At 35.7% G+C, this 22,341-nt stretch overlaps 1 protein-coding gene across 2 annotated transcripts; it reads right to left on the minus strand.

The window, feature by feature from the left end:
• Window positions 1–969: 969 nt before the first annotated feature.
• Window positions 970–16,917, minus strand: zetaCOP (COPI coat complex subunit zeta). Of its 2 annotated transcripts, none has more exons than XM_074108757.1 (6): window positions 16,773–16,916; window positions 15,476–15,621; window positions 13,540–13,639; window positions 12,553–12,686; window positions 8,762–8,852; window positions 970–1,102 (listed from the first exon to the last, which is right to left on the minus strand). In XM_074108757.1, the coding sequence occupies exons 1-6, from the start codon at window positions 16,803–16,805 to the stop codon at window positions 1,055–1,057; spliced, it is 552 nt and encodes a 183-aa protein (XP_073964858.1). In that variant the 5' UTR covers window positions 16,806–16,916; the 3' UTR covers window positions 970–1,054. The 2 variants fall into 2 exon arrangements, with proteins under 2 accessions (XP_073964858.1, XP_073964859.1); XM_074108758.1 differs by lacking the exon at window positions 970–1,102 and adding an exon at window positions 5,790–5,893 and having other exon boundaries at window positions 16,773–16,917.
• Window positions 16,918–22,341: the final 5,424 nt, after the last annotated feature.

Raw genomic sequence — 22,341 nt, forward strand, 5'->3', positions numbered from 1 at the left:
TCTGTAAAGGAACGGAACGTAGCCAACTTGCGTATTAAAAACAAAAAGTTGATTTTGAAACGCTAATGCAATAATATCATAGCAGCGTAATGACCTTCGCATGTAGCTCAAACGTGGACTATTTAATTTGTGGTCCCTTTATTCACGTCAAAACGGCTTAGGTACGTTCCGTTTCAGAGAACTGCAGGGCTACTACGAAACTCGAAGTTCGTGTCATGCGGTCTCTCTGACACTTATACTATTTAATACGAGAGCGAGAGGGACGATACGAAAAGAACTTCGAGTTTCATAGTAGCCCTGCTGTCAAAAATCTTATGCTTGGTTCGTGCTAGTTAATTTTTGATTTGCATGGACCATGCTTAGATTCTCGCTCTCATTTCTCTTACTTTACGATTTGCTTCACGAAAATATTCACTACACGGCTCCACGCTAGCACATGTACCTAACTATCTATTTGTTTGTTGTTTGTTTTTTTAGAAAAGAGACCAAGTTTGCCATTGTCTAGTAGGTTTTGCTGTTAAAACGACATAATGGAGGTAATAGAATAGAATAGAAATGACTTTATTCATCCACAACACAGAATGGCATAACAAGATTTAAAAATATACATATACTTGCTTATCATCTGATCTACAAAGTAATGGTGGATGAACGATGACAGCGCGAATAGAATAAACTAGGTACCTTTTTATTAACTTCTTTTTAACATGACGCTAGTAATAGTGTCAGTCTATTGGTCAGTCTGTATCTGCCTACAACAAAGAGTGCTACATTAGAGTAGTTTTCCAGCTAGCCAGATATTAGGTATGCCTGAGGACCGAAGTCCAAAGCGTCGAAAGTTGTATTTATGCGACAGAGTCGATGGTGCGACGAAGCATGTTGGGAGTTTTATTTGGCTATTTTGTGGGCACTTTAAGAGATTGTCTTCAAGCAATTTAGGCAAAGTGAAATGTAATTAAAAATCATCACTGTTTTGTAAATATAATTTATTTATAGTAATTATGGAACTTACATTGTTAGAATAAAATTATATTATTATAATGATTTTCGTTTTTCATTTCAACAGCGACCATTTCAGTTGTTCCTTCGCCGACTGTATCACCTGCGAATGAAAATGGAAAAAATATATTAATTTTTAACTGACATAAACATGAACATTTTTTTTCGTTTGTAAGATAATGACATAGCTGCATCTTTATTAAAGAAGATTATACACAACACAAGATACAATAATATGATAGGAAACAAAATTAATAAAAAACAACATAATATACCTAACTATAAAAAAACACCATCTAGGAGGCCCTCCTGCGGCATAGACCCCAACACACTGGCGGCATTACCTCTCTGTACAGTTAGAGAAATTCGCTGGGAGAGGTAAGCGCCAGCTCTGGGTCTCCTGAGGACTCTATCAGCCGGACGACATGGCTCCCATGAAGCCTTCATGTCAGCGACAGGGACCCATTGTCTCCACTGCGAGCGCCGCAACTCATAGTCTTTAAGAGAGAAGAGTATTTGCGGCGCTTGAGAACTTGGGCCTGGTCAGCTGCAGCCCCGGCTTGTGAGTGGGTTGCCTGAATGTGGGACTGCGCGAAAGTGTCGACACACGTTGCGTCCCACACCAGAGCCTTACCTTTCGTTTGTTGCCTCAGAACTTTGTGATTTTTAAATATTTTTTTCGTTTATTTATATATATCTATAGACGAGTTATTTTTAATAAATAGTGCTTATAATACAAAATTGATAATTTCCGTTTTTAAATACTTTAAATAAGTCAAATTGAAATCAATTTATTAAAATTGTGATATCTCGAAAACTAAAATTCACAAAATAATGAAATGAAGGACTTTTATTTATTCACAACACAAGAAATTAATATCAGATTCAAAATGTAGTAAAAGTTTTAAATTATAAACTTAAATCAACTTTAGCGACTAAATCGAAATGAGGGCTGCTATCGCGTATGAATTCGCCGCCAGAGGCGCTAGTGTAGCGTGAGGTCTCGGAAATGTCAAATCTCGAGTTTTTGGGTGAGCTACGCGGGTTTATTTATAATTAGAATAATTTTGTGAATATTTTGCAATACCTGAAATTAATTATTTATTTTATTTATTTATTTATTTATTGTACACACTTATGGGATGGGATGTTATGGGAGTTATGCGTTACGGGGCAATTAATGTCTGTGTTTTGAGACAGTTTTGTCTTGCGGAAACTTTTGTCCTCCCTTTTTTCCGAACAAAACGGGACTACGCAACACTGTGGTTGCTCGATATTTTTATGGTACGGTTTTAAGGTGTATTCAATATAATTTTAATCATAACTTTGTTTTCACGCCCGTAATAACAGAATTTGAAAGCCACACTTAAAACCTCACGCAACAGTGGCGCCATCTAGAAAGACAAAAAACGATAGCCCTCATTAAATTTACACAGCAAGTGGCCAACAATCCTAATTAATAATGACAGGGGATTTGAACTGACATTATCTAGACGCTATAAAGATTAACTTCGTTTATTGGATATAGATAAAATTCAGTCTGTCGCTAATCTTCTATGTATAAAGGCAGACATTTTTTTTGTTAAATTCATAAAATAATAAACAACATAGAAAAGTTGAAAAATCCCCGAAATTGTCATTTAAAATTTTGAACATGATACTATCGTGAGACGTTAAATCGAGTTTAGCTCGACATGTTTCGGGCTGATTCGTAGCCCTTCTTCCTAGGAGCAACGCGACTCGGCGGCTGCCGCAACACGCGCACTGCGCGCGCGACCCGTGAGCGCCTCGCTGCGCGCCATCCGCTGACATGCTGCGCGCCACCGCTCTGCTCGCCCGACCCGTCGAGCTAAACTCGATTTAAGACGTAAGTTATCCCTTACAATATCATTTAATATTTTGTCATTTCAAAGTTCAATATCTCAAAAACGGTTGAACCAATTTTAATGAAAATTAGCTAAGAACCATCTCTATAAACTAAACATCCCACTTTTCTCACCCTTTTCCTTTTTCTAATGCTAAAACAAACGAAGTAAGTACTCGTATAAAAGAATCGTTTCAAACTAGTTCAATCGTAAAATGTACTAGTTGGATCTATTAGTTCATTTACTACCTACATTAATAACAGTCAGGTGCAGGTGGTAGGACCTTGTGCTTGTGATTGCTACCACCATCTTGCTTGCTAATCTTGCCGTGAAGCAGCAGTGCTTTGCACTATCGTGTTTTCGTAAAATTACTGGCACTTGAGGTGTCCCATCTTAGGCCTCTAGGTTGGCAACGCATCTGCAATACCCCTGGTGTTGCAGGTGTCTGTGGGCGGTGGTGATCTCTTACCATCAGGAGACCCACTTGCTCGTTTGCCATCTAGTCGAATAAAAAAAAAGTCACCACACCAGCACCAATATCTGACACAAACCGTGCATAAATATCTGATACGACTCTATTTCCAGAGTCGGTAGGACGCGTCAGATAGTTTTGCACGCTCCGCTGTGGCAGATATTAATACAGGTGGCTGTACGTATAGTGTCTATGCATGGTTCGCTCATATTCCGTTTCCTTTTGCTATCTCACTCACTTAATTTCAATTCTTAGTTTGATTCGGTTGGCGTTCAGCAGTTTCTACTACTTGTACTAAAAGCAGAAAGAGATGGAAATACATAGTTCATTCTAGTAATCACCTGCATTAATATCTGCCACAGCGGAGGGTGCAAAAATATCTGACTCTTCTTACCGGCCCAAGAAATAGAGTCACATTCACATCAGATATTGTTTGTTATGTCAAAAATTTGCTAGTGACTGTACAGTGCCATACAATATCCATATAATCACGCATATTTCATCATCATCGGGTGCGGTTAATGTACGATTTGTAATCGTGGACCCGGAATGAGCGACAATAAATGTACGATCTGATAATTCACACCCTCATGTAATTATTGTTAGTCTTTTCGGGTCGAAAAGGGGTCATACTTTAACAGCATCATCATCATAATATATTTATGACTCGAAGCTCTCGATGCCACACTGAACTGACGAATACAACGCCAGGGACTTAGTTACCAGATGCCACCTAATTCATTTTGATTTGGTTTATTATAATGTATGTTACTCTGTAAGTTATTTATTGTTTGGGCCATGTTGCTCGAACTAAACAAATAATTAGAGATGGGCCGAATATGGGTTTCACCGAACCGAATATTCGGCATAATTGATTCCTAAGTAGAAACTAGAAATATGATTCATTTTGATTTTTTTAAATGTTATTTAATCAATTTAATTTAACTCTTGATTAAAACAAAAACTTGCTTAATTTCTCACAATAAAGACCTGATCGATTATATTATTTTATTATAAAGATCTTATTTATATTTTCAATATTTTGATTTTAATTAATAACCATATTTGGGCCACTTTTTATTTTGATGTCGATATTTTTTTTTCTCAGATTTCAATGCAATTTGGTGAATTGGTAAACTTGCTTATTCTGACTATGGTAAGCCCAATTTCACACTATGTCCTACAAATTTTTCCATTGAGTTTCACAAAATGTATGGTAATTTCGTAACTAAACTGAAAATGTTGTATAAAATGAGGAATTCAAAATGAAAAAAAAAACCGACAACAAAATAAAAAATGGACCATTTTTTATCTGATGTTATTGAAAATAAAGCTACAGTGTCAACAAAAACATAAAGCCTAACTGTACCTCACAAAAATAACATATTTAACACTCAACTCTTACATGGCTCAATACAGTAAAAATTTCGAGTAGGTACCACTTTGCCGAACACTCGGCGATTTAGCCTCATATAAATTTTCACCCCCTAGTTTAAGGGGTTGGGAGGGTAAAAGTTTCAAGTTTTAAGATTTTTTCGTTGTTTGTATACTATTACTAGCTTACATACCAAATTTCAGCTTTCTAGGACTTCAGGAAGAACCTTAAGAATATTGATGATCATCAGTGAGTCAGTGACGAAATCGGGGTACTTTAGATATCAATAAAATCTTAAGTATAAGAGCTATGCAATTGAAACTTTATAGTTTTAATAAGTCAATCACTGACATCATATCCCGAAAATTTTGTTTATCTGGTATAATCCGAACCCAATAGTTAAGAAGGTTAAAAAATACGACGAAGAGCTTCGAGAAAAGGTAGGTAGTGCCCTTGCGCTTCGCTTGGCTCATCTTGGCGGGGGCACTCCCGTGCCCCCAGATACTAGCATGTGACGTCACCCGCAAGAAGCGCCATACTTGCTGCATAGAGTAAAGCGTTTGAGAAAGAGACAGGTATATAGATTGTTCAAAAAAACATTATAAATCCAATTTCCAACCGATTTAAGTTTTCTCTTCGCTAAACACTGTCTGTAAATCTATATTTTTATAATAATATATAAGACATGGCAAATTCAGGAGTTGTCAAATACCGTGTTAAGTAGATTATTTTACAATTTTGTCGTTTTTTGATATGAAACACGTGAGTTGATTTAGCAAGTAGATCACTAAAGCGTAAACAAAAGTAACTTGTCAAAAAACGAAAACATGATGAGTGGCACTACTACTGTCTAGCGGACCGAAACGAAAGTTCCCCGAATGCACCCGAACTTAGCCGAAGCCAACTGTCGGCTACAGCGCCGATAAGATCCATCGGCTACTCTACTTACCAGCCATATACGGACATTTCTATTCCTTTTATAATTAGCTCTGTGGCGATGGAGTTGATGGTGTATATATAATGTTACTAATTAACAAAAATCTACTAAAGAAAAAGGGATGTTAAAAGAAAAAATAAATAAGCAACCAAATGTATATTATAATAAAATAACTATTACAAAAAAGCGTTTAAGAAGCCATTCCGTGGATCTTAATAATTATTATTCATTATGTTGTAGAGCACCTGAAACGGGTAATAACAGCCTGCTTTTATAATAATAATACATAGATAATAATTATAATAAATCATTGTTAGGATAAAAAAACAAACTGTTAGTTGTTATTGCTAAGACGAGGCACCCGAAAATAATTCCAATGTTAGCTCTAACCATCCCAGCACCTCCACCACATGCATCATCATCATCATCATCATCACCATCATATTCAGTGGACAATGGCCTCCCTCAAACGTCAAAAAGACTGGACTTATCCCCCGCATCGACTTCTACGACCTTCACGAGGTCCTCAGTCCATGTGAGAAGCTTGCTCATGCTGTCTTTCGGTGGGATGGCACAGGGTGCCAGAAAGTATAAAATTAATCATAAAAGTACTCTCAACTGACTAAATGAAATCTCGGAATCGGTACTATACTGCCCTCTGAAGGCGAAAACGGTATCTAAAAAAAAACACTTGTGTTATACCTATTCCAGTATGTATTAAACTACATAATGGTATAAATAACACTCTTTGAGACACGCCTTTTGCCTTAAGCGGCCAGTATATTTTCTGAAACCATATTAGTGTGATCACTTGTAGTTCTAGATTGATCTGAAAAGTAAAATATTTTTTAAGCTACTTTGAATTTTGGAGCTCAAATGTATGAAGATAAATTTTTGGTAATTGTTTTTTCCATACCAAAATTAGCTTGAATATATCATGGGAAATAACATATTAAAATGTATTTATTTTTCCTTGCTTACAATATAGAAACAACAATTGAAATAAAATCGAATGCCTCTAATATCGTTATTATATTTATAACACATTACAAATAAAAAAAGCCCTTTTGAGGTAGAAAAGGATAAAAAAAAGAGAGCTACATAAGGAATTTTAGTAGAACAGAAACATAACACTATAATAATTTACTTGAGGTTATTTCTTCAAACAATGACATAAAATAGGTTACACGTACACTATTTCGAATCTGGTAGATATAATAAAAAGGTTATTATTTACATTATTTAATAATACCATCATCTACGTACCTACATCAAAACTTGGTATCGTCCTACAGGAGCAAGCTTAAGAAACCTTTTAACTTTTATTTCATTTGCAAAGTTCGCATAATAATCTACTCGTACGTATGTATGCAATGTAAGTTTTTCATAATATTTTGCAAATTGAATTTCATCCACTTGCTATGGTTGAACTGACTTGAAACTTTGCTACGGTTATGTATATTAGATGACAATGCAACATGTAGTATAGTGAGCAAAAATATCGTGTTATTATTTTTTTATTTAAACGGTTTTTTTATGGCGCATTTTTTTTCTTATTTCAATGGGACCAAACGGTAAATATATTTTCACAAACAAAAAGGATTTTTTCAAAACGGTTCATAAAGTTCTAATGTAACCTGGATAAGAGAACAGTATACAACTGAATTGAGAAAATTTTTTTTGTCTGGTCGTAAACCAAATTTTATATAGTCGCGGGACTTTATAAAAAAAAATCCAATCATATTAAAGGTAAACGTAAACAGTTAAATTCTTTTGCTAATTACTAATCTAATGATTAATTTTAGTAAAATGCGAAAATTAAAATCTAGTGAAGCAAAAAAAGAGCATTATCTTAGTGTTAATACTTGAAAAAATACTACTGAATTAGTAATCATAAAAAAATAAAGAACAAGAAAAACTTATTTAACCCTTTAACCGCCATTGTCTGAATTATAAGACAAAAATTAATATTAGTGTAGGTGGCGATACGGGCACGTACGAATGAAAACGTATTAGCGGTTAAAAGGTTAAAACTTATTTTTCGCAACGCGATGCACCCGCTTGGAATGATGACGTATTACTAATAAATGCAAGTGACGTCGTCAAATAGAAATGTCATCAATAATTTTAATTTCTACCCTTCAATGTATACAGAACCAGTGAATAAAGTTTCCCATCGGATTTGTCGGATAAGTTCGTATTTATCTTTTTTTCTCAATTAACTTCAGCACAAAGTAGATAATATAATATTATATAACATATAACAGACACCACCACCTAGTACAAGCAACTGGCTATTTCAACTGGCTTTCTTTCCTTCGATTTTCCAATAGATGGCACCAGTGAGGACATAAATAACACGATACGTATTGCCATCTAGTGAGACACTAAGGATACGGTACACTGACAACAACCAACAAGATCATCAACTGAGCCTAGACGAGTAGAAATACGCATGATGTCTCTGTCTTATTTACGTCGTTAGAAGAGAATGGCATGTTTCTCTCAAATAGTTTCGACGAATGTTTGCAAGCGCGGGGCAAGCCCAGCAAGCGCATTACGATTATTCGTCATCTAGCGCCACAATTGCAAAACACTACGAAAGCCTCATAGCTGAAATGTAGCCACGTGTAGCCTGTACTTTCGTATTCTCAATTAATTATTTATGGTGTTTCTTATCTTCAAATTAAGGATTGAATTAAGGTTGATGTGAGGTTGTGTTTATAAAATATGCTAGTCTTTATTTTAATCTCAATATTTCTACTTAATTCGGCTTATTCACATTTTATAATTTAGAAATGTTAAGGGTAGTGCCATCTTTTGCTGTTTTTTAGTATTAAATATAGCTTGTAGGGGTTGGTAGGCCATGACTTCAGTAAGCTTATTGAGAAATCAAAATAAATATGAACTTATCGGCAAAACATTAGAATATATGGTATTACCCTATTAAATAATCTATGGTTACCCCGGTCGCATGACATGAAATTTTTCGCTTTAATAATTTACTACATTCGAAAAATGAAATAAAAAATAGAAAAAAGAAATGACAGCTTGTTAGAATAGGTTAGGCCACAGCATAGTTATCTGAACAGAGTTTTCACATGTGCCATTACCTGTGCGACTGTCTGTTCGCCTATAGGTACGTCTTCTGTGCGGAGCGCTGCTCTGCCCACTATAGACATAGGATCCGCGTCTAGGATCACACTGAAAAAAAAAAAAGGTTTTTTTGAATATTGGAGTTTCTAAATAATTTATAGAATCAGTCGTTACTTTGAGGAGGTCCATATCAATGAACTAAAATAATTTCCTTGCTCACCCGCGAGCTTACGATAGCTAAGCTTATGCAAAATATGCGTGTTCATGCAGTTCCTCCACCTCCACACTGTAAGAACACACACAAATCACACAAACCCATCTATCACCACACTACACTGACGCGTTTCGAACTCAACCAGAGCTCATCTTCAGAGTGACACAACCGTACACCATGCTACCAGTTGTTAGACTCACAACTGTGTCTGTGTCTGTGTAAGGTCGCGGGTGAGCAAGGAAATTATTTTAGTTCATTGATTGGAGTTTCTGTTGTGTTCCACCTCTAGGGGCCAGGTGCGGGTAAAGTCCGTCGCACGCGCAAACCACGTCACCTAGCGTAGGCCCTTAAGAGGATCCCATGCCCCAATGACCTTCGATCTGAATTCCTTAGTTTTCTAATGTTTTTTGTAGCTTATTATATTAACAAGAACACCTTTAAGCAATATTGTATCCCATATTTACTTCAAAGTTCATTGTTTGCGAGATATTTGACATCAAAGTTGAACAATTTTAGGCCAAAAAACTGGTTTCCTGGCCATAACTTTTGTGTTAATTAGTTTCAAATGAAAACCCTCGACCAGTTTTTCGAGACGTCAAAGACGAACCCAAATATGTAGATTTCGTATATGTTAGATCTTTCACGTCAATAGAGATACGAAATAAGTGTTTATTCAGACAATGTTTAAAAAAATCATACAAAAACAAGACAAGTATTCATTTTTTTTTTATTACTCGTGTGTGTTAGCGTGATCAGTCCCGTTTGTGGTATTTTGACTGTGAGAATGGTTTCGTTATACGACATCCTCCCCCGTTATGTTTTCAAACCTATCAACCTCAAAACTAAACTTTCTGCAGCACAAAGCTGAGTCAAGTTTTTTTCCGACATCATCAAATGTTTCTGTAATTTGTACATTATTAAAAGCTTTTATTTAACTTGCAATGTATGTATCTAAGTATGTGCGTGCGTGTGAAATCTTGCAAGTTAAATTTGAACACTTCTAGTCGTCGGATTGTCTTAAAATTTGGCATACTTATTTAAGTTGCCTGACAATACAATAAGCTGGTAGTGACATTTTGGTGGTTACATATTTGAATATCGAAAATTAAAATACCTACGGTTAAAATGTCAATGTTCAAAATATCGAAAATTAAAATATCAATTGTATCACAATATCGAAAGTTGTTATACCTATGGTCAAAATGTCTAAGATTGAAATGTCGATTGATTAAAATATCGAATGAGTAAAAATATCGATAGCCACTATACCTAAGTTGTAAATGTCGACATATTTGAATGTCGAAAATTAAAATATCGTACATACAAATCTGCTTTTTTTTGCTCCTTTCTCTTAATAGCATTTATTTTACATAATCTAGTAATTTTTAGCATTTGTTTGTTTGTTTGTTTGTTTCTACTCTTTATTGTACAAAAAGGAAAAACAAAAAGGTTACATAAATAAAAGTTGTGTTAAGTACAAAGGCGGACTTATCCCTGCAGGGATCTCTGCCAGTCAACCTTTATTTGCTCGGCTCGTGCGTTGTTGTGGTCACAGTTCTAACCTAACCGAACCAAATATTTTTGGTAATTCATGTTCAATAGGTTAGGTAAGGTTAATATTGCGTCAATTCGCGAAGCGCCTCAACTGAGCGGAAATAGGAGCTCCACGAAGCGGAGCTCGTCGACCCTGTCACGTGATAGTTCATACATAGGATATTCGATACTCTGTATTTCGATATTTTGGACTACGATATTTATATCTTTCGATGTCACTTTTGTAGATAAATTGAACGTAGGTTATTTAACCATTTGACAATATAAACTTTCGTTATTTTAATTTTCGACATTTCGATACAGTCGATATTTTAATTTTCGATATTTTGAACATCGACATTTTACCCGTAGGTATTTTAACTTTCGATATTCAAATATGTAACGATTTTCGGATTTTCGAAGGCCAGGATCGTCTCCGCAGCACGGAACTCATCAACGTTTAATGGCATCGACTTGAAATTTAGTATGCAAATGTAGTTTGGGTGACAGTCCAAGTAGTCCACAAAACAGTCAGCAAAAAAAGCTTGTATTAAAAATGCAATTTTTACCAAAAGCTTATTTTAAGAGTCAGTGTCTTTGATGAACCATACTACTAGATTCAAGGTCACAGCTCTGAAAACGGCCAGAGAAATAAGAGCACAAAATAAATTTGTGCTCTTATTTCTGACAGTACGCGTCAACCAGAGCCAAAGTGCGGACGTGTTAAAATGCCACAATGTTCATTTATAAATTGCGGAAACAGCCACCGTAACACTAGGGTTTCTGAAGGAATATCCTTCTTTAGGTAAGTACAAGTCAGTATTTTATTTAAAGTACGTAAAAATGGCAGTTTACATTTAAAAATCAATAATTTATTGTTTGGCCAACCATCTTGCCAATAATCGGTGTTTCTGGAACAAAAAATTCGTAGAGTAGTTCTCATTTTAAAATAATTTTATTTTTTTTGTAGATTTCCTAGTGATCCTTTTCGCTGTGCGGAATGGACATCTATTGTCGCGAGAGAAAGAGAAGAAGAACTTTACAGACCGCACAAAAATTCGACTGTATGTTCGATTCATTTTGATAAATTTGACATAGTTGGAAATAGCCAAAGGCGTAGATTACGGAAAATGGCGATTCCAAAATTGCAGGTAAAGTTACATAAATGTTTAAAATAATATAAGATTAAGTGTGGCGAGGTGAAGTGAAGCTATATTATTAAAGAAGACGTAAAGCTTCAAGTTCAAGCCGTATGATATTTATAATATTGCCGTTAATTGCAGATTCTCGTGAAACAAACAAAATACAGTGCACAGAATTAACCGAATCGATGACGTCAAATCTGGTAAAACATTTATGTTGTCTTTTTAACCCCTGACGCAAAAAGGGGGGTGTTATAAGTTTGACCGCAATGTGTGTCTGTGTGTCTGTCTGTGACACCGTACGTAGCTCTTAAACGGGTGAACCGATTTGAATATGGTGTTTTTCATTTGAAAGCAGGTTTTTGAAGTGTTGTCAATCACCCATTTTCTAATTAGTTAACTTAATTCAGTTAAGTATCTATAAGAACATTTCGTTTCATGACAATATTTGTATATGTAATTTTTTTGTGTTATATTTCTGTGAAATAAAAAACTGTCTGTCTTATAATAATTGCGACTCCATTATTACCCTTTCCTAAAATAGAATGACATCTTTTTGAAAGATGAATGTTCTTTTGTTAATCGAACGTTTTTGCTTGTCTTATGACGATACGTCGTAAGTATTATATACAATTACTATTATTTGAATCTTTGTTGCTTAGACTTAAGGTATATATTTTAAATTAATTTAGAAGGTAAACAGATATATAGCTATGAGTATAAGACTGTCTATGACATAAGCAACACGGCCACTTTTTCGCTTTGATTTTGTATGGGATCTTGAATCTAGTAGTATGGTTCATCAAAGGTCAGTGTACCTTTTGATATCGAATAAAGTTATGTCTAATTATGTCTAAAACCCTCCTTTTAAGAAAACTGTAAATGAAAACAAAACGAACGACTATCTAAAAGCACTAACCCGCCGTCGCAGATCTCATCAAAGGCCAGCATTACAGCATCCAAGTTGTCCAGCAACACCCGCCGCTCCACGTTCCGACGCAGCAGGATGCTTACCGACTCGTAGAGGGCGTTCAGTACTGACAGCAGTATCAGCTGAAAATAATTATAATAGTTTCAAATACTATATGTAAAATTAGTTTAACTCAGATGCTTATATTGTTAACTTGCACAAATAATATCTTGTATATCTTAAAACTTGTTGTGCTTGTGAAAAAAATTTAAAACAAAATTTGTCACAAGTTTTATGCTCTACAATCCATACTAATATTTTATATGTGAAAGTGTGTGTTTTTGTATGTTTGTCCGTCTCACGTCGAAACAGAGCGACGGATCGACGTGATTTTTCACATAGATAGTTTATGGGTCAGAAAATTACATGGTACTTTTTATCCCGGAAAAATGCACAGTTTCCGAGGAAACAGCGCCCGATAACCGAATTCCACGCGGACGAAGCCGCGGGCAAAAGCTAGTTCTGATAATAAATGTTAACATTCCTGGAGCTAAAGAATCCAACTGACATAATCGCCGAAAAACTGATTTTTGTGATCTTTAATAACTTACGATGCAGACGAGAAATTTTTTGCGACTTTTGAGATAGCAAAATGAGGTTGTATACGAATTTATAGCTTATCTCTCATTTCGAGGTTGACCCCTTTTGTTCGCTTGAGCCATTCAGTGCCATTGACGCCCATGAGCGTCAATTTCTAATGAAGATTTCATGGTATAATATTCTGAACAGAATATCATATGGTCAATGTATAATGTATAATGCCTATATTTAATTTTTAGACTGTCCAGCTGTTGTCCGTTAGCATACCAGGATTGCAAACATTTTTTTTTATACTTCGATGGTAGTTGGGCGTCTGTCTACAAAGTACGTGATCTGACACTCGTCAATGAATGGGTTAATTGACTGCGCTATAATGATGGAGCAACAAATAATCACCTCATTTTCATGTGAACTGCCCATGACGTAAAAGAACAGGTCAACATTGCTTTTGTACACGCAGGTCAGACCTTCCAGCATGATGATCTCCGCATTGGCTCTGGAATCATTGTTAACATGTTTCATACTTTAGAGCTTGTTCACACTAGCGTTTGTACCGGCGGAGCGAGACCGCGACGTGCACGCTGCGATATCATCGCGATTATTTGCCGCCAGTGTGCCGCCGCGTGGACGCTGAAATTAGTTTTGATCGCCGCATCCACGCGACGGCACCGCGGCGGCACACAGGCGGCGTGCTCGCCGCGTTCCCGCTCCGACGAGAAACCGCCGGCAAAAACGCTAGTGTGAACAAGTTCTTAAGCTAAACACACTCACAGCGGAGGCGGAGGCGGTACCGGTTGTAATAATTGAAGTTAACATGCGTTGCTTACTATGTGTTGGTGTGCAATAAAGAGTTATGTATTGTATTGTATCGTAACATGAAAGAGGGCACACAGACACCGCGCGGGAAATAAGCGTGGCGCGGTATTCTGTGTGGCATCTTTCACGTTAGCTCGAATATTAAAACCGGTACCGTCGCGCCGCGCCGCATCGCTCCGCCTCCGCCGTGAGTGTGTTTCTAGCTTTACTCATTTTATTTATTATTATTTATTTATTAAGCCTCTTTATTCAAATGCAAACATACAAAATATTTAAATCGTAATACATATTTTTTTTCCCCATTCAGTCTTCAGCATCTGTGTGCCTGTTGGCAAAGGCCTCCCCCAGCAGTCTCCAATCCCTCTCGCATGCAGCTACTCTCGCCCATGTTCTGCCAGCCGCTCCAGCTATTTCGTCTTCCCAGCGACGAAATTGCCTACCCTTGTTCCTTTTCCCATCTCTTGGATACCATGCGGTTACAAGTTTGCTCCATTTATCTGGACCTCGCATGACTTGCCCGGCCCACTTCCATTTAGCTTTTTTAATTTTATGAGTCACATCTATCAACCCTGTTTTGGTTCGTAATTCTTCATTTCTTATTTTGTCTATACGTCTCTTGTGCATCATACTTCTCTCCATGGCTCTTTGGCCTATTTCCAGTTTTTTTAAATGTGCTTTTGTTAGTGCCCAAGTTTGACAGCCATAGGTGATTATCGGTAGTATACATACATTAAAAAGTTTACGTTTAATCTTTTCTTGTTTTTCATGATTTCTTTGAATGACCAGTAAGTTTTCCATGCATTACCTAACCTTCTATCAATTTCTTTACCTGTCAAATCTTGGGTAGAGATAATTTGCCCTAAGTACAGGTATTCTGATTCAAATTTTATCATACTTTTGTTTACTTCAATTGTTGCCTGTGAGTCGCTGTTTGTCATTGCTTTAGTTTTTTGGATGTTCATTGTGAGGCCAACCTCTCTACTTGCTTTGTCTAAATCTTCCAACATTTTTTGTAGGTCTGATGCTGAGGTGGCAAATATCACTATGTCATCCGCAAATCTGAGGTGTGAGAGCATTTCTCCATTAATGTTAAGGCCAAGTTGATCCCACTCAAGCTTACGAAAGACCTCTTGGAGGACTGCTGAAAACAGTTTTGGTGACAGGGGGTCTCCCTGTCTTACTCCTCTTTGTATTTAGCTTTACTCATACTCAAACTCAAAAGATAAGTTTTTTTTCTCTTTCTTATTTGAATCTTTATTAAAACGATGAATACCGACGAGTCCCAGTGACATAAAATAAATAAAAATAGTTTAATATTTTGTCTAACGTGTGGGTGTTACTCAATCTTCACCTCAATAGCTGGCAATCTACCACAGTTCGTACCCCTATCTCTGCCTGTTGCCACATGTCTTAAACAACATCCAGAGCCTTTTAATCCGCAGCAGTCGGATTGTGCTGGAAATATTATAAATACAGAGTGATACGCAATACGCAAATAAACAATTTGTGTTTGTACCTGTGCGTCTTATTAAACAGGTTCTTCTCGAAGGCCTTCTGTTCCTTGGTTGTGGGCAGCGTGTTCTTATCATAATACTTGGCCAGGATCCTGTTGCCCTCGTTGTCTAGGATGCACATGCCTTTCACAATGTACAGGGTGGGTTCCTGGAATTAAAAAAATGAAAATAAATAAAAATCTGCTTTCAGAAGAAGCAATGCTGATTTACAGGTTCATTAGACAGGCCTCTGCATCCAGAGATGTGGTTTCAGTGCAAGGGAGAGTGTAATATCTGTAGTGTGGTGTATATATCTGAGGCTCCCCATGAGGCTGACATAGTCACATTCGGTACTAAAGCCTCGATAAAATATTAGATTAAAAAACAATAAAATTAAAAAATAAATACCCAACTGCCTCAAAAAATACCTACTAAAAAGAAGAAAACTAGTGGGCTAGAACTCTGCTTAGTAGCTAACTTAAAGTTCAACAGTCGGGACCCATTAGGTACTTAGGATTTTTGAGCTGGTCACGATTTAAATGGGTCCCGACTGTTGAACTTTAAGTTAGCTACTAAACAGAGTTCTAGCCCATAAGACTTGTTTTCTTCTTTTTAGTAGGTATTTTTTAAAGAAGTCAGGTTATTTTTATTTTTTTAATTTATTGTTTTATTTCACACTTTTTGATATTTTAGAAAATGGTGGGTTAAAACTATTATAACACATTTATATTTAGATTTTTTCAATACACTACAAACACAAATTCCGCAGATTTTAATAAAAATACAAAAAGATAGCCTTAAATTTGATGCAGATCCACATCTAAACGCATAGCAAAGGTTAACTGGTAAGTAGTAACTCTGCTCTTTTCTACTCCACTGATTTTAATACTTAAGTATAGAAAAGAAAACTGTATAACCTCAGTACATGAATTGAGTTATCACAGCACAGCCACAAAATGTTGCCAACTCAGTACCTATGTCTTGCGGCATTGCTGCTATTCTGATATTCTGTCAGAACCATGTATGAATTCACACACTCATACAATTCACATACAATTTCCTCTAAGAATAACATATTTAGGCTTAAATAACAACACAATGGATATTAGGTACAATGCCAACAAGAAAACAACAACATAATTATTAAGCTGGTAACAATAGTATTTATTGAGAGCTACGTACCCAATTGAATACGTGAATGGTAAGAAATTGCTTCAAAGCCCAATAAAATGATGAAAACATGCTGAAATTATCTCGTGAAACACGGCGTGCTTTTAATCAAGTTTTATAGATATTACAGTAATTATGATTAGTACTTACAAATAGCGCTCCTTCCATTGTTGCGTGGACCATACTTTGGTGAACTTATTAATTAAATAATCTATTTTACTAGCGAAAAATGCTAACACTTTATTTACTCGCGTTGACGTGTAGAAATGATATTGACGTTTTGATTTGACGTGTCTGACAGATCTCATCACAGAGTTGCAAGAGTAGTAATTGATGAAATCTGCTAAATTCTAAATAGAGTGGCCAGCGTAAGGTTGGCAATGGAAAATAGCGGCAAATCTGAAAAATATAGGACTGGCAATCCACATTTTTACGAAAATAAAACCTGGCCCTATATCACGAAGTGCAAAACTTGAACTTCGTATGTTGCCATCTCGCTGACGCTTATGTCATTTAATGAAAGTGACGATGCGATACGAAGTTCGATTAGCGAGTTTCATAGTAGCCCTTCTGTCACAATTTTTTTCAACAGTGGTAATCCTGTTAATTAATGGAATTAATGAAGGTGATACTGTTATAAACATTTTTTTTATACTTTTATTCAAAATAGAATAAATGGTAAAATTTGTAATGTTTTTGAATGTTTTAATTATGGACACTGAAAACTTCGTCATTTTTGACATTTGAATCATTATAAGAAAAGTGAATGAGCGAAAGAATTTACTTCAATGTATTTTTTCATATAAGTATAGAGATTTCTTGACTTGTCGGGGCTATTTTTACGGTTGCTAAAAACAAGGTTTGCAAACATTGCTCGTGATAATTTACACTGGCCAGATTCTATTTACTTGACTTTTCAACATGAGTTCGTTTGAGTTATTTTTTATGTATGAATATTTTAAATTTTAGTACATTTTTTTATTTTGCTACCTTGTAACGACCGAAAAATTAAATATTTTAAATGTTTTTCGGTTTGTTATTTATATATTATATGGTTGGGACTCATTTTTTTTCTACTACTTGACTTATTTTTTTTAAAATAGCAACACTAATTAATGTTGCTAAATCAAAATAACATAAGGGCTTTAGCTCACAGTTTCCTTTACGGATTTGTAAAATAAACCGAAATGGTATTGCCATGTAATAATTTTACCAACATTGACACGTCGAGGGCAAAAGGGATAGCATTAAATAAATGAAAGAGAAATCCGATGGTTGACAACTTCGCCACGATTAATTACGAAATAGTTTTCATGACTTTTCGATAGATGGCACTATGATGTACTTTCTTGGCATTAGGTACAAAGCAGTTTCGGAGTTATTAACCGACTTCAAAAAAGGAGGAGGTTATCAATTCAGTTATTTTTTTTTAAATTGTCACTGTGTGTTTTAGGTTTATTATTACGTAGACGTATTATAAATACCTATACACCGTTTAATTTCGCGGTAATTTCGAACGCAAATGGACTAAAAATACATGTACTTAACAACATTTATTAGCGGTATTAATTATGTTTTTAAGTTTGTAAAAATGGAGATACAAAATAAGACAATTTTAAATTAAATAGTTTTTTTATGTTTCATTTAAAAACGTGTGCAAATTTTACCATTCAGATTGAAATGTTAAAATACATAGCCTACCTGCGACTCCATCTGAGTAGAATTAGTTTATCACTATCCTGCTAGAACTGTAAATTATCCTATGTCCTTCCCGGGACTCCAACTTGCAACTACCTATCTGTATACCGAATCTCATTTAAATCGGTTCAGTGGTTTACATGTGAAGAAGTAATAAACAAACAAACAAACTTAGAATCTTTCGGATTATAATATTAGTGGCATGTGTACTTAGCGTATTAACGACCAAATCTCATACAAAATCCATAGGTACTTAATATTATAAATGCGAAAGTGTGTGTTTTGTTTGCATGTTTGTCCGTCTTTCACGTCAAAATGGAGCGACGGATCGACTTAAGTTTTGGCATAGAGATAGTTTATGGGCCAGAGAAAGCCCACTTCCCGAGGGAACAGCGCGCGATAACCGAATGAGGGCTATCGTTTTTTGTCTCACTAGATGGCGCACTGTTGCGTGAGGTTTTTAAGTATGGCTTTCAAAGTCTGTTATTAAGGGCGTGAAAACAAAGTTTAGATTAAAATAATATTTAATACACCTTAAAACCGTAGGTACTATAAAAATATCGAGCAACCACAGTGTTGCGTAGTCCCGTTTTGTTCGGAAAAAAGGGAGGGCAAAGGTTTCCGAAAGACAAAACTGTCTCAAAACACAGACATTCATTGCCCCGGAACGCATATTTGCCATAATTAATTTCAGATATTACAAAATATTCACAAAATTATTCTAATTAATAATAAACCCGCGTAGCTCACTCAAAAACTATGAGATTTGACATTTTGGAGACCTCACGCTACACTAGCGCCTCTAGTGGCGAATTCATTCGCGATAGCCCTCATTGCACGCGGGTGAAGACGCGGGCAAAAGCTAGTAATTTAGCAAGTATTAATGTTGGTAATTAACGCAACACTGTTAGACGATTCAGAATAGACGTTTGATGGTAATGGAATGTTAATGTAATTTTTACAGAACAACACTTTCGAGCCAGAAATGGAGTAATAAGACAAGAACAAAACTGCTTGTACATGGCTTACAATACTTGAAGATGATGTGTGAATAGTTATCTGTACCGGGTGTGGCCTGTAACAATAACAAATAATTAAAAAATAGATCGTACTCGTCAGTCTCAACGATATTAGTTCAGCGACTTTCAAAAATAATGGAATCTTTAGATTTCCCTGTTTCTTACAAATTAAATACTGTTTTCAATGTAGGTACGCCATCCTGGAGTCCAATCTTTGAGTATTTAACTAGAAGTCCAATTGAGCTCGCCTGTCGCGCTAAAAACATTGCTTCTTAGAATAAAATTTAAAGTGTAATAGAAATAAAAAAACCTACTCGGTTGAACTATATTATGTCGTTCCGTTTGACGAGTAATGAAAAAAAAAATGAAAAAGTTTATTTGGGTATTTTACGTGGTATACAGACGAGGTTGGAGCCTCCTATTAAGCAAAAGTATGCTTGTGTCAGGATACACCGCTCCTCCATAACAATAAATGGTAGAATCCATAATAAACTAGAACTAAACAATTCTTAGAATAATAATAAAGCTAACTAGTTAGTACGATTTATGTTTTAATAATTTGCTCGTGTTACAGGCCACTCCCGGTATAAATCGAAGTGCAAGAACGAGCGGTTTTAAAATTAATTCGTCTAATTAGGCCGTCAGCTGGACTATTGCAAAATGTTGGACACACACACACACCTACCTATTTCTTTTGTTAAGAGCGTTTATACCTGCTGAGCTGGATACGTTGCATTTTTGTTACTTTTTCTCGATTATTCCATAAAAAAATGATAAAAATTCAAAATGTGGTCTGATAGAACTCTGATAATATATAAGTTAATGGTTTACTCCAATAATTATTCGTGATAAATTTATATTTTCTTTAAAACCGTTTATAAAAATTTGTTCGTTTTTAAAGAATTTAAAAGTCTATCACGAATATTATTGGAGTAGACACATTAACTTATATAAGTATTAAGAAGAGTTCTATCAGACCACATTTTTAATTTTCATTAAATTTTTATGGAATAATTGAGAAAAACTAACAAAAATGCAACGTTTGCCAGCTCAGCAGGTATAAACGCTCTTAATAAAAAAAATGATGAAGATATTATAAGATTGGTTTTATGAATCTTTTTGTATTAAAAAAAAAAAAAATATATATTATAGCCAGGCAAACTTCTGCACGTCACGCCATGCGACATTTTTTCACTCCCACTCCCGAACATTGACGCGCTTAATTTTTGTCCTTTTTGATTTGATTGACAAAAGAAAAAATACATGTGCATTAGTTTTTGATAATTTATCTGAGTATCCATACTAATATTATAAATGCGAAAGTGTGTGTGTTTGTATGTTTGTGTCTTTGTATGTTTGTCCGTCTTTCACTTCGAAACGGAGCGTGACACGGGCTACTTTTTATCCCGGAAAAATGCACAGTTCCCGAGGGAACAGCGCGCGATAACCGAATTCCACGCGGGCGAAGCCGCGGGCCAAAGCTAGTATTTATAATAAACTGATAGGTGATATTTTTTTACCCAGGAAACAGGTACCAAAGTCTGCACGCTGTTACATAATCTGTGGCACCACAGATAACGCCCACGATTTTCCCGCCAATTCTCGACACACGTCGATCAAAGATGGCGCTCAGAATAGAGTCTTTTGATGTCACCGAATCGAATTACAAAAGTAAAGCTTCCTCCAGACGGAAGACGAAATAAACATGTCACGCTTTTATTCTAATTATAATGGAAATTGCTAGTTTGTTAGTTGATTTCTCTTTGAATTTGACTACGAATATCACAGATCGCTTGACAATTTTATGTTCCGGTTTTTGTATATTAAAAAGCATGGTATTTTGTTTGTTTTGATAGTTAATTTAAAAATTATTTTATCTTACACAACCTATAAAATAAATTCATTTCAATTCATATTATTAAGTAGTTTGCAATTTTTATTTCCAGTTCAACCCAAAAAGTGATCTTTCTGTCATCGATTTACACTAGGCATGACCAATGAGGGTTCTCACAGAGGTGAAATGTCGCTAGATGGCGTTAGTATAGTGAAGTCCGTTTGACGTTAGCTTGTGATAGGTTAAAAAACTAAATGAGCCAATCGCAAGCAAACGTCAAACGTCAAACGGACCTCACGATACTAACGCCATCTAGCGATATTTCGCCTCTGTGAAAACTCTCATTTAGAGTTTCAGAGCAAATGAGGGCTATCGCGTATGAATTCGCCGCTAGAGGCGCTAGTGTAGAGGTCTCCGAAATGTCAAATCTCATAGTTTTTGGGTGAGCTACGCGGGTTTATTTAATAATTAGAATAATTTTGTGAATATTTTGCTATATCTGAAATTAATTATGGCAATTATGCGTTACGGGGCAATGAACGTCTGCGTGTTTTGAGACAGTTTGTCTTTCGGAAACTTTTGTCCTCCCTTTTTTTCCGAACAAAACGGGACTACCTACACAACACTGTGGTTGCTCGATATTTTTATGGTACGGTTTTAAGGTGTATTAAATATGGTTTTAATTTAAACTTTGTTTTCACGCCCGTAATAACAGACTTTCAAAACCATACTTAAAAACCTCACGCTACAGTGCGCCATCTAGTGAGACAAAAAACGATAGCCCTCATTAAATTAGTTTACTTTGACATTCTGAGACTATATACATCTCTGAATTATTAAGATTAGGAATTTTATTTATTACCTATTAACTCAGGGACTTTATACATCCCCTTGCTATATTTAAGGCTGTATAATTATTGTTAAGCTTATGGATTTTAAACTTTTATATTTTTGGTTTAATTTCTAGTCACAGGCGCGCGACGTCGAAGTTCCCAAGACGATCCCATAGAGCTTACCTACGGGACCGGAAGCAATACCATGCCCTCGGTACCGCTCTGCTTTCAGAGCATGACATGAGTTGACTTTGACTTTGACTTTGTGAGCTAACTTTGGGGGCAGCAGACGTGAGCTTGCCTTCGGAATCCAAAAGCTTAATGGTTACTTGACC

This window comes from Choristoneura fumiferana, chromosome 27 (genome assembly GCF_025370935.1).
Source record: "Choristoneura fumiferana chromosome 27, NRCan_CFum_1, whole genome shotgun sequence".
NCBI lineage: Eukaryota > Metazoa > Arthropoda > Insecta > Lepidoptera > Tortricidae > Choristoneura > Choristoneura fumiferana.

What these genes read in the sequence shown, in the direction of transcription:
- zetaCOP (XM_074108757.1), bottom strand. Translation starts at nt 16,805, where the DNA reads ATGGTCCACGCAACAATGGAAGGAGCGCTATTT. An exon ending in GCAGTTCACATGAAAATGAG is followed by an intron (nt 12,687 to 13,539) that starts GTGATTATTTGT and finishes AATTATTTTCAG; the next exon opens with CTGATACTGCTGTCAGTACT. An exon ending in GCGAACAGACAGTCGCACAG is followed by an intron (nt 1,103 to 8,761) that starts GTAATGGCACAT and finishes TTTCATTCGCAG; the next exon opens with GTGATACAGTCGGCGAAGGA.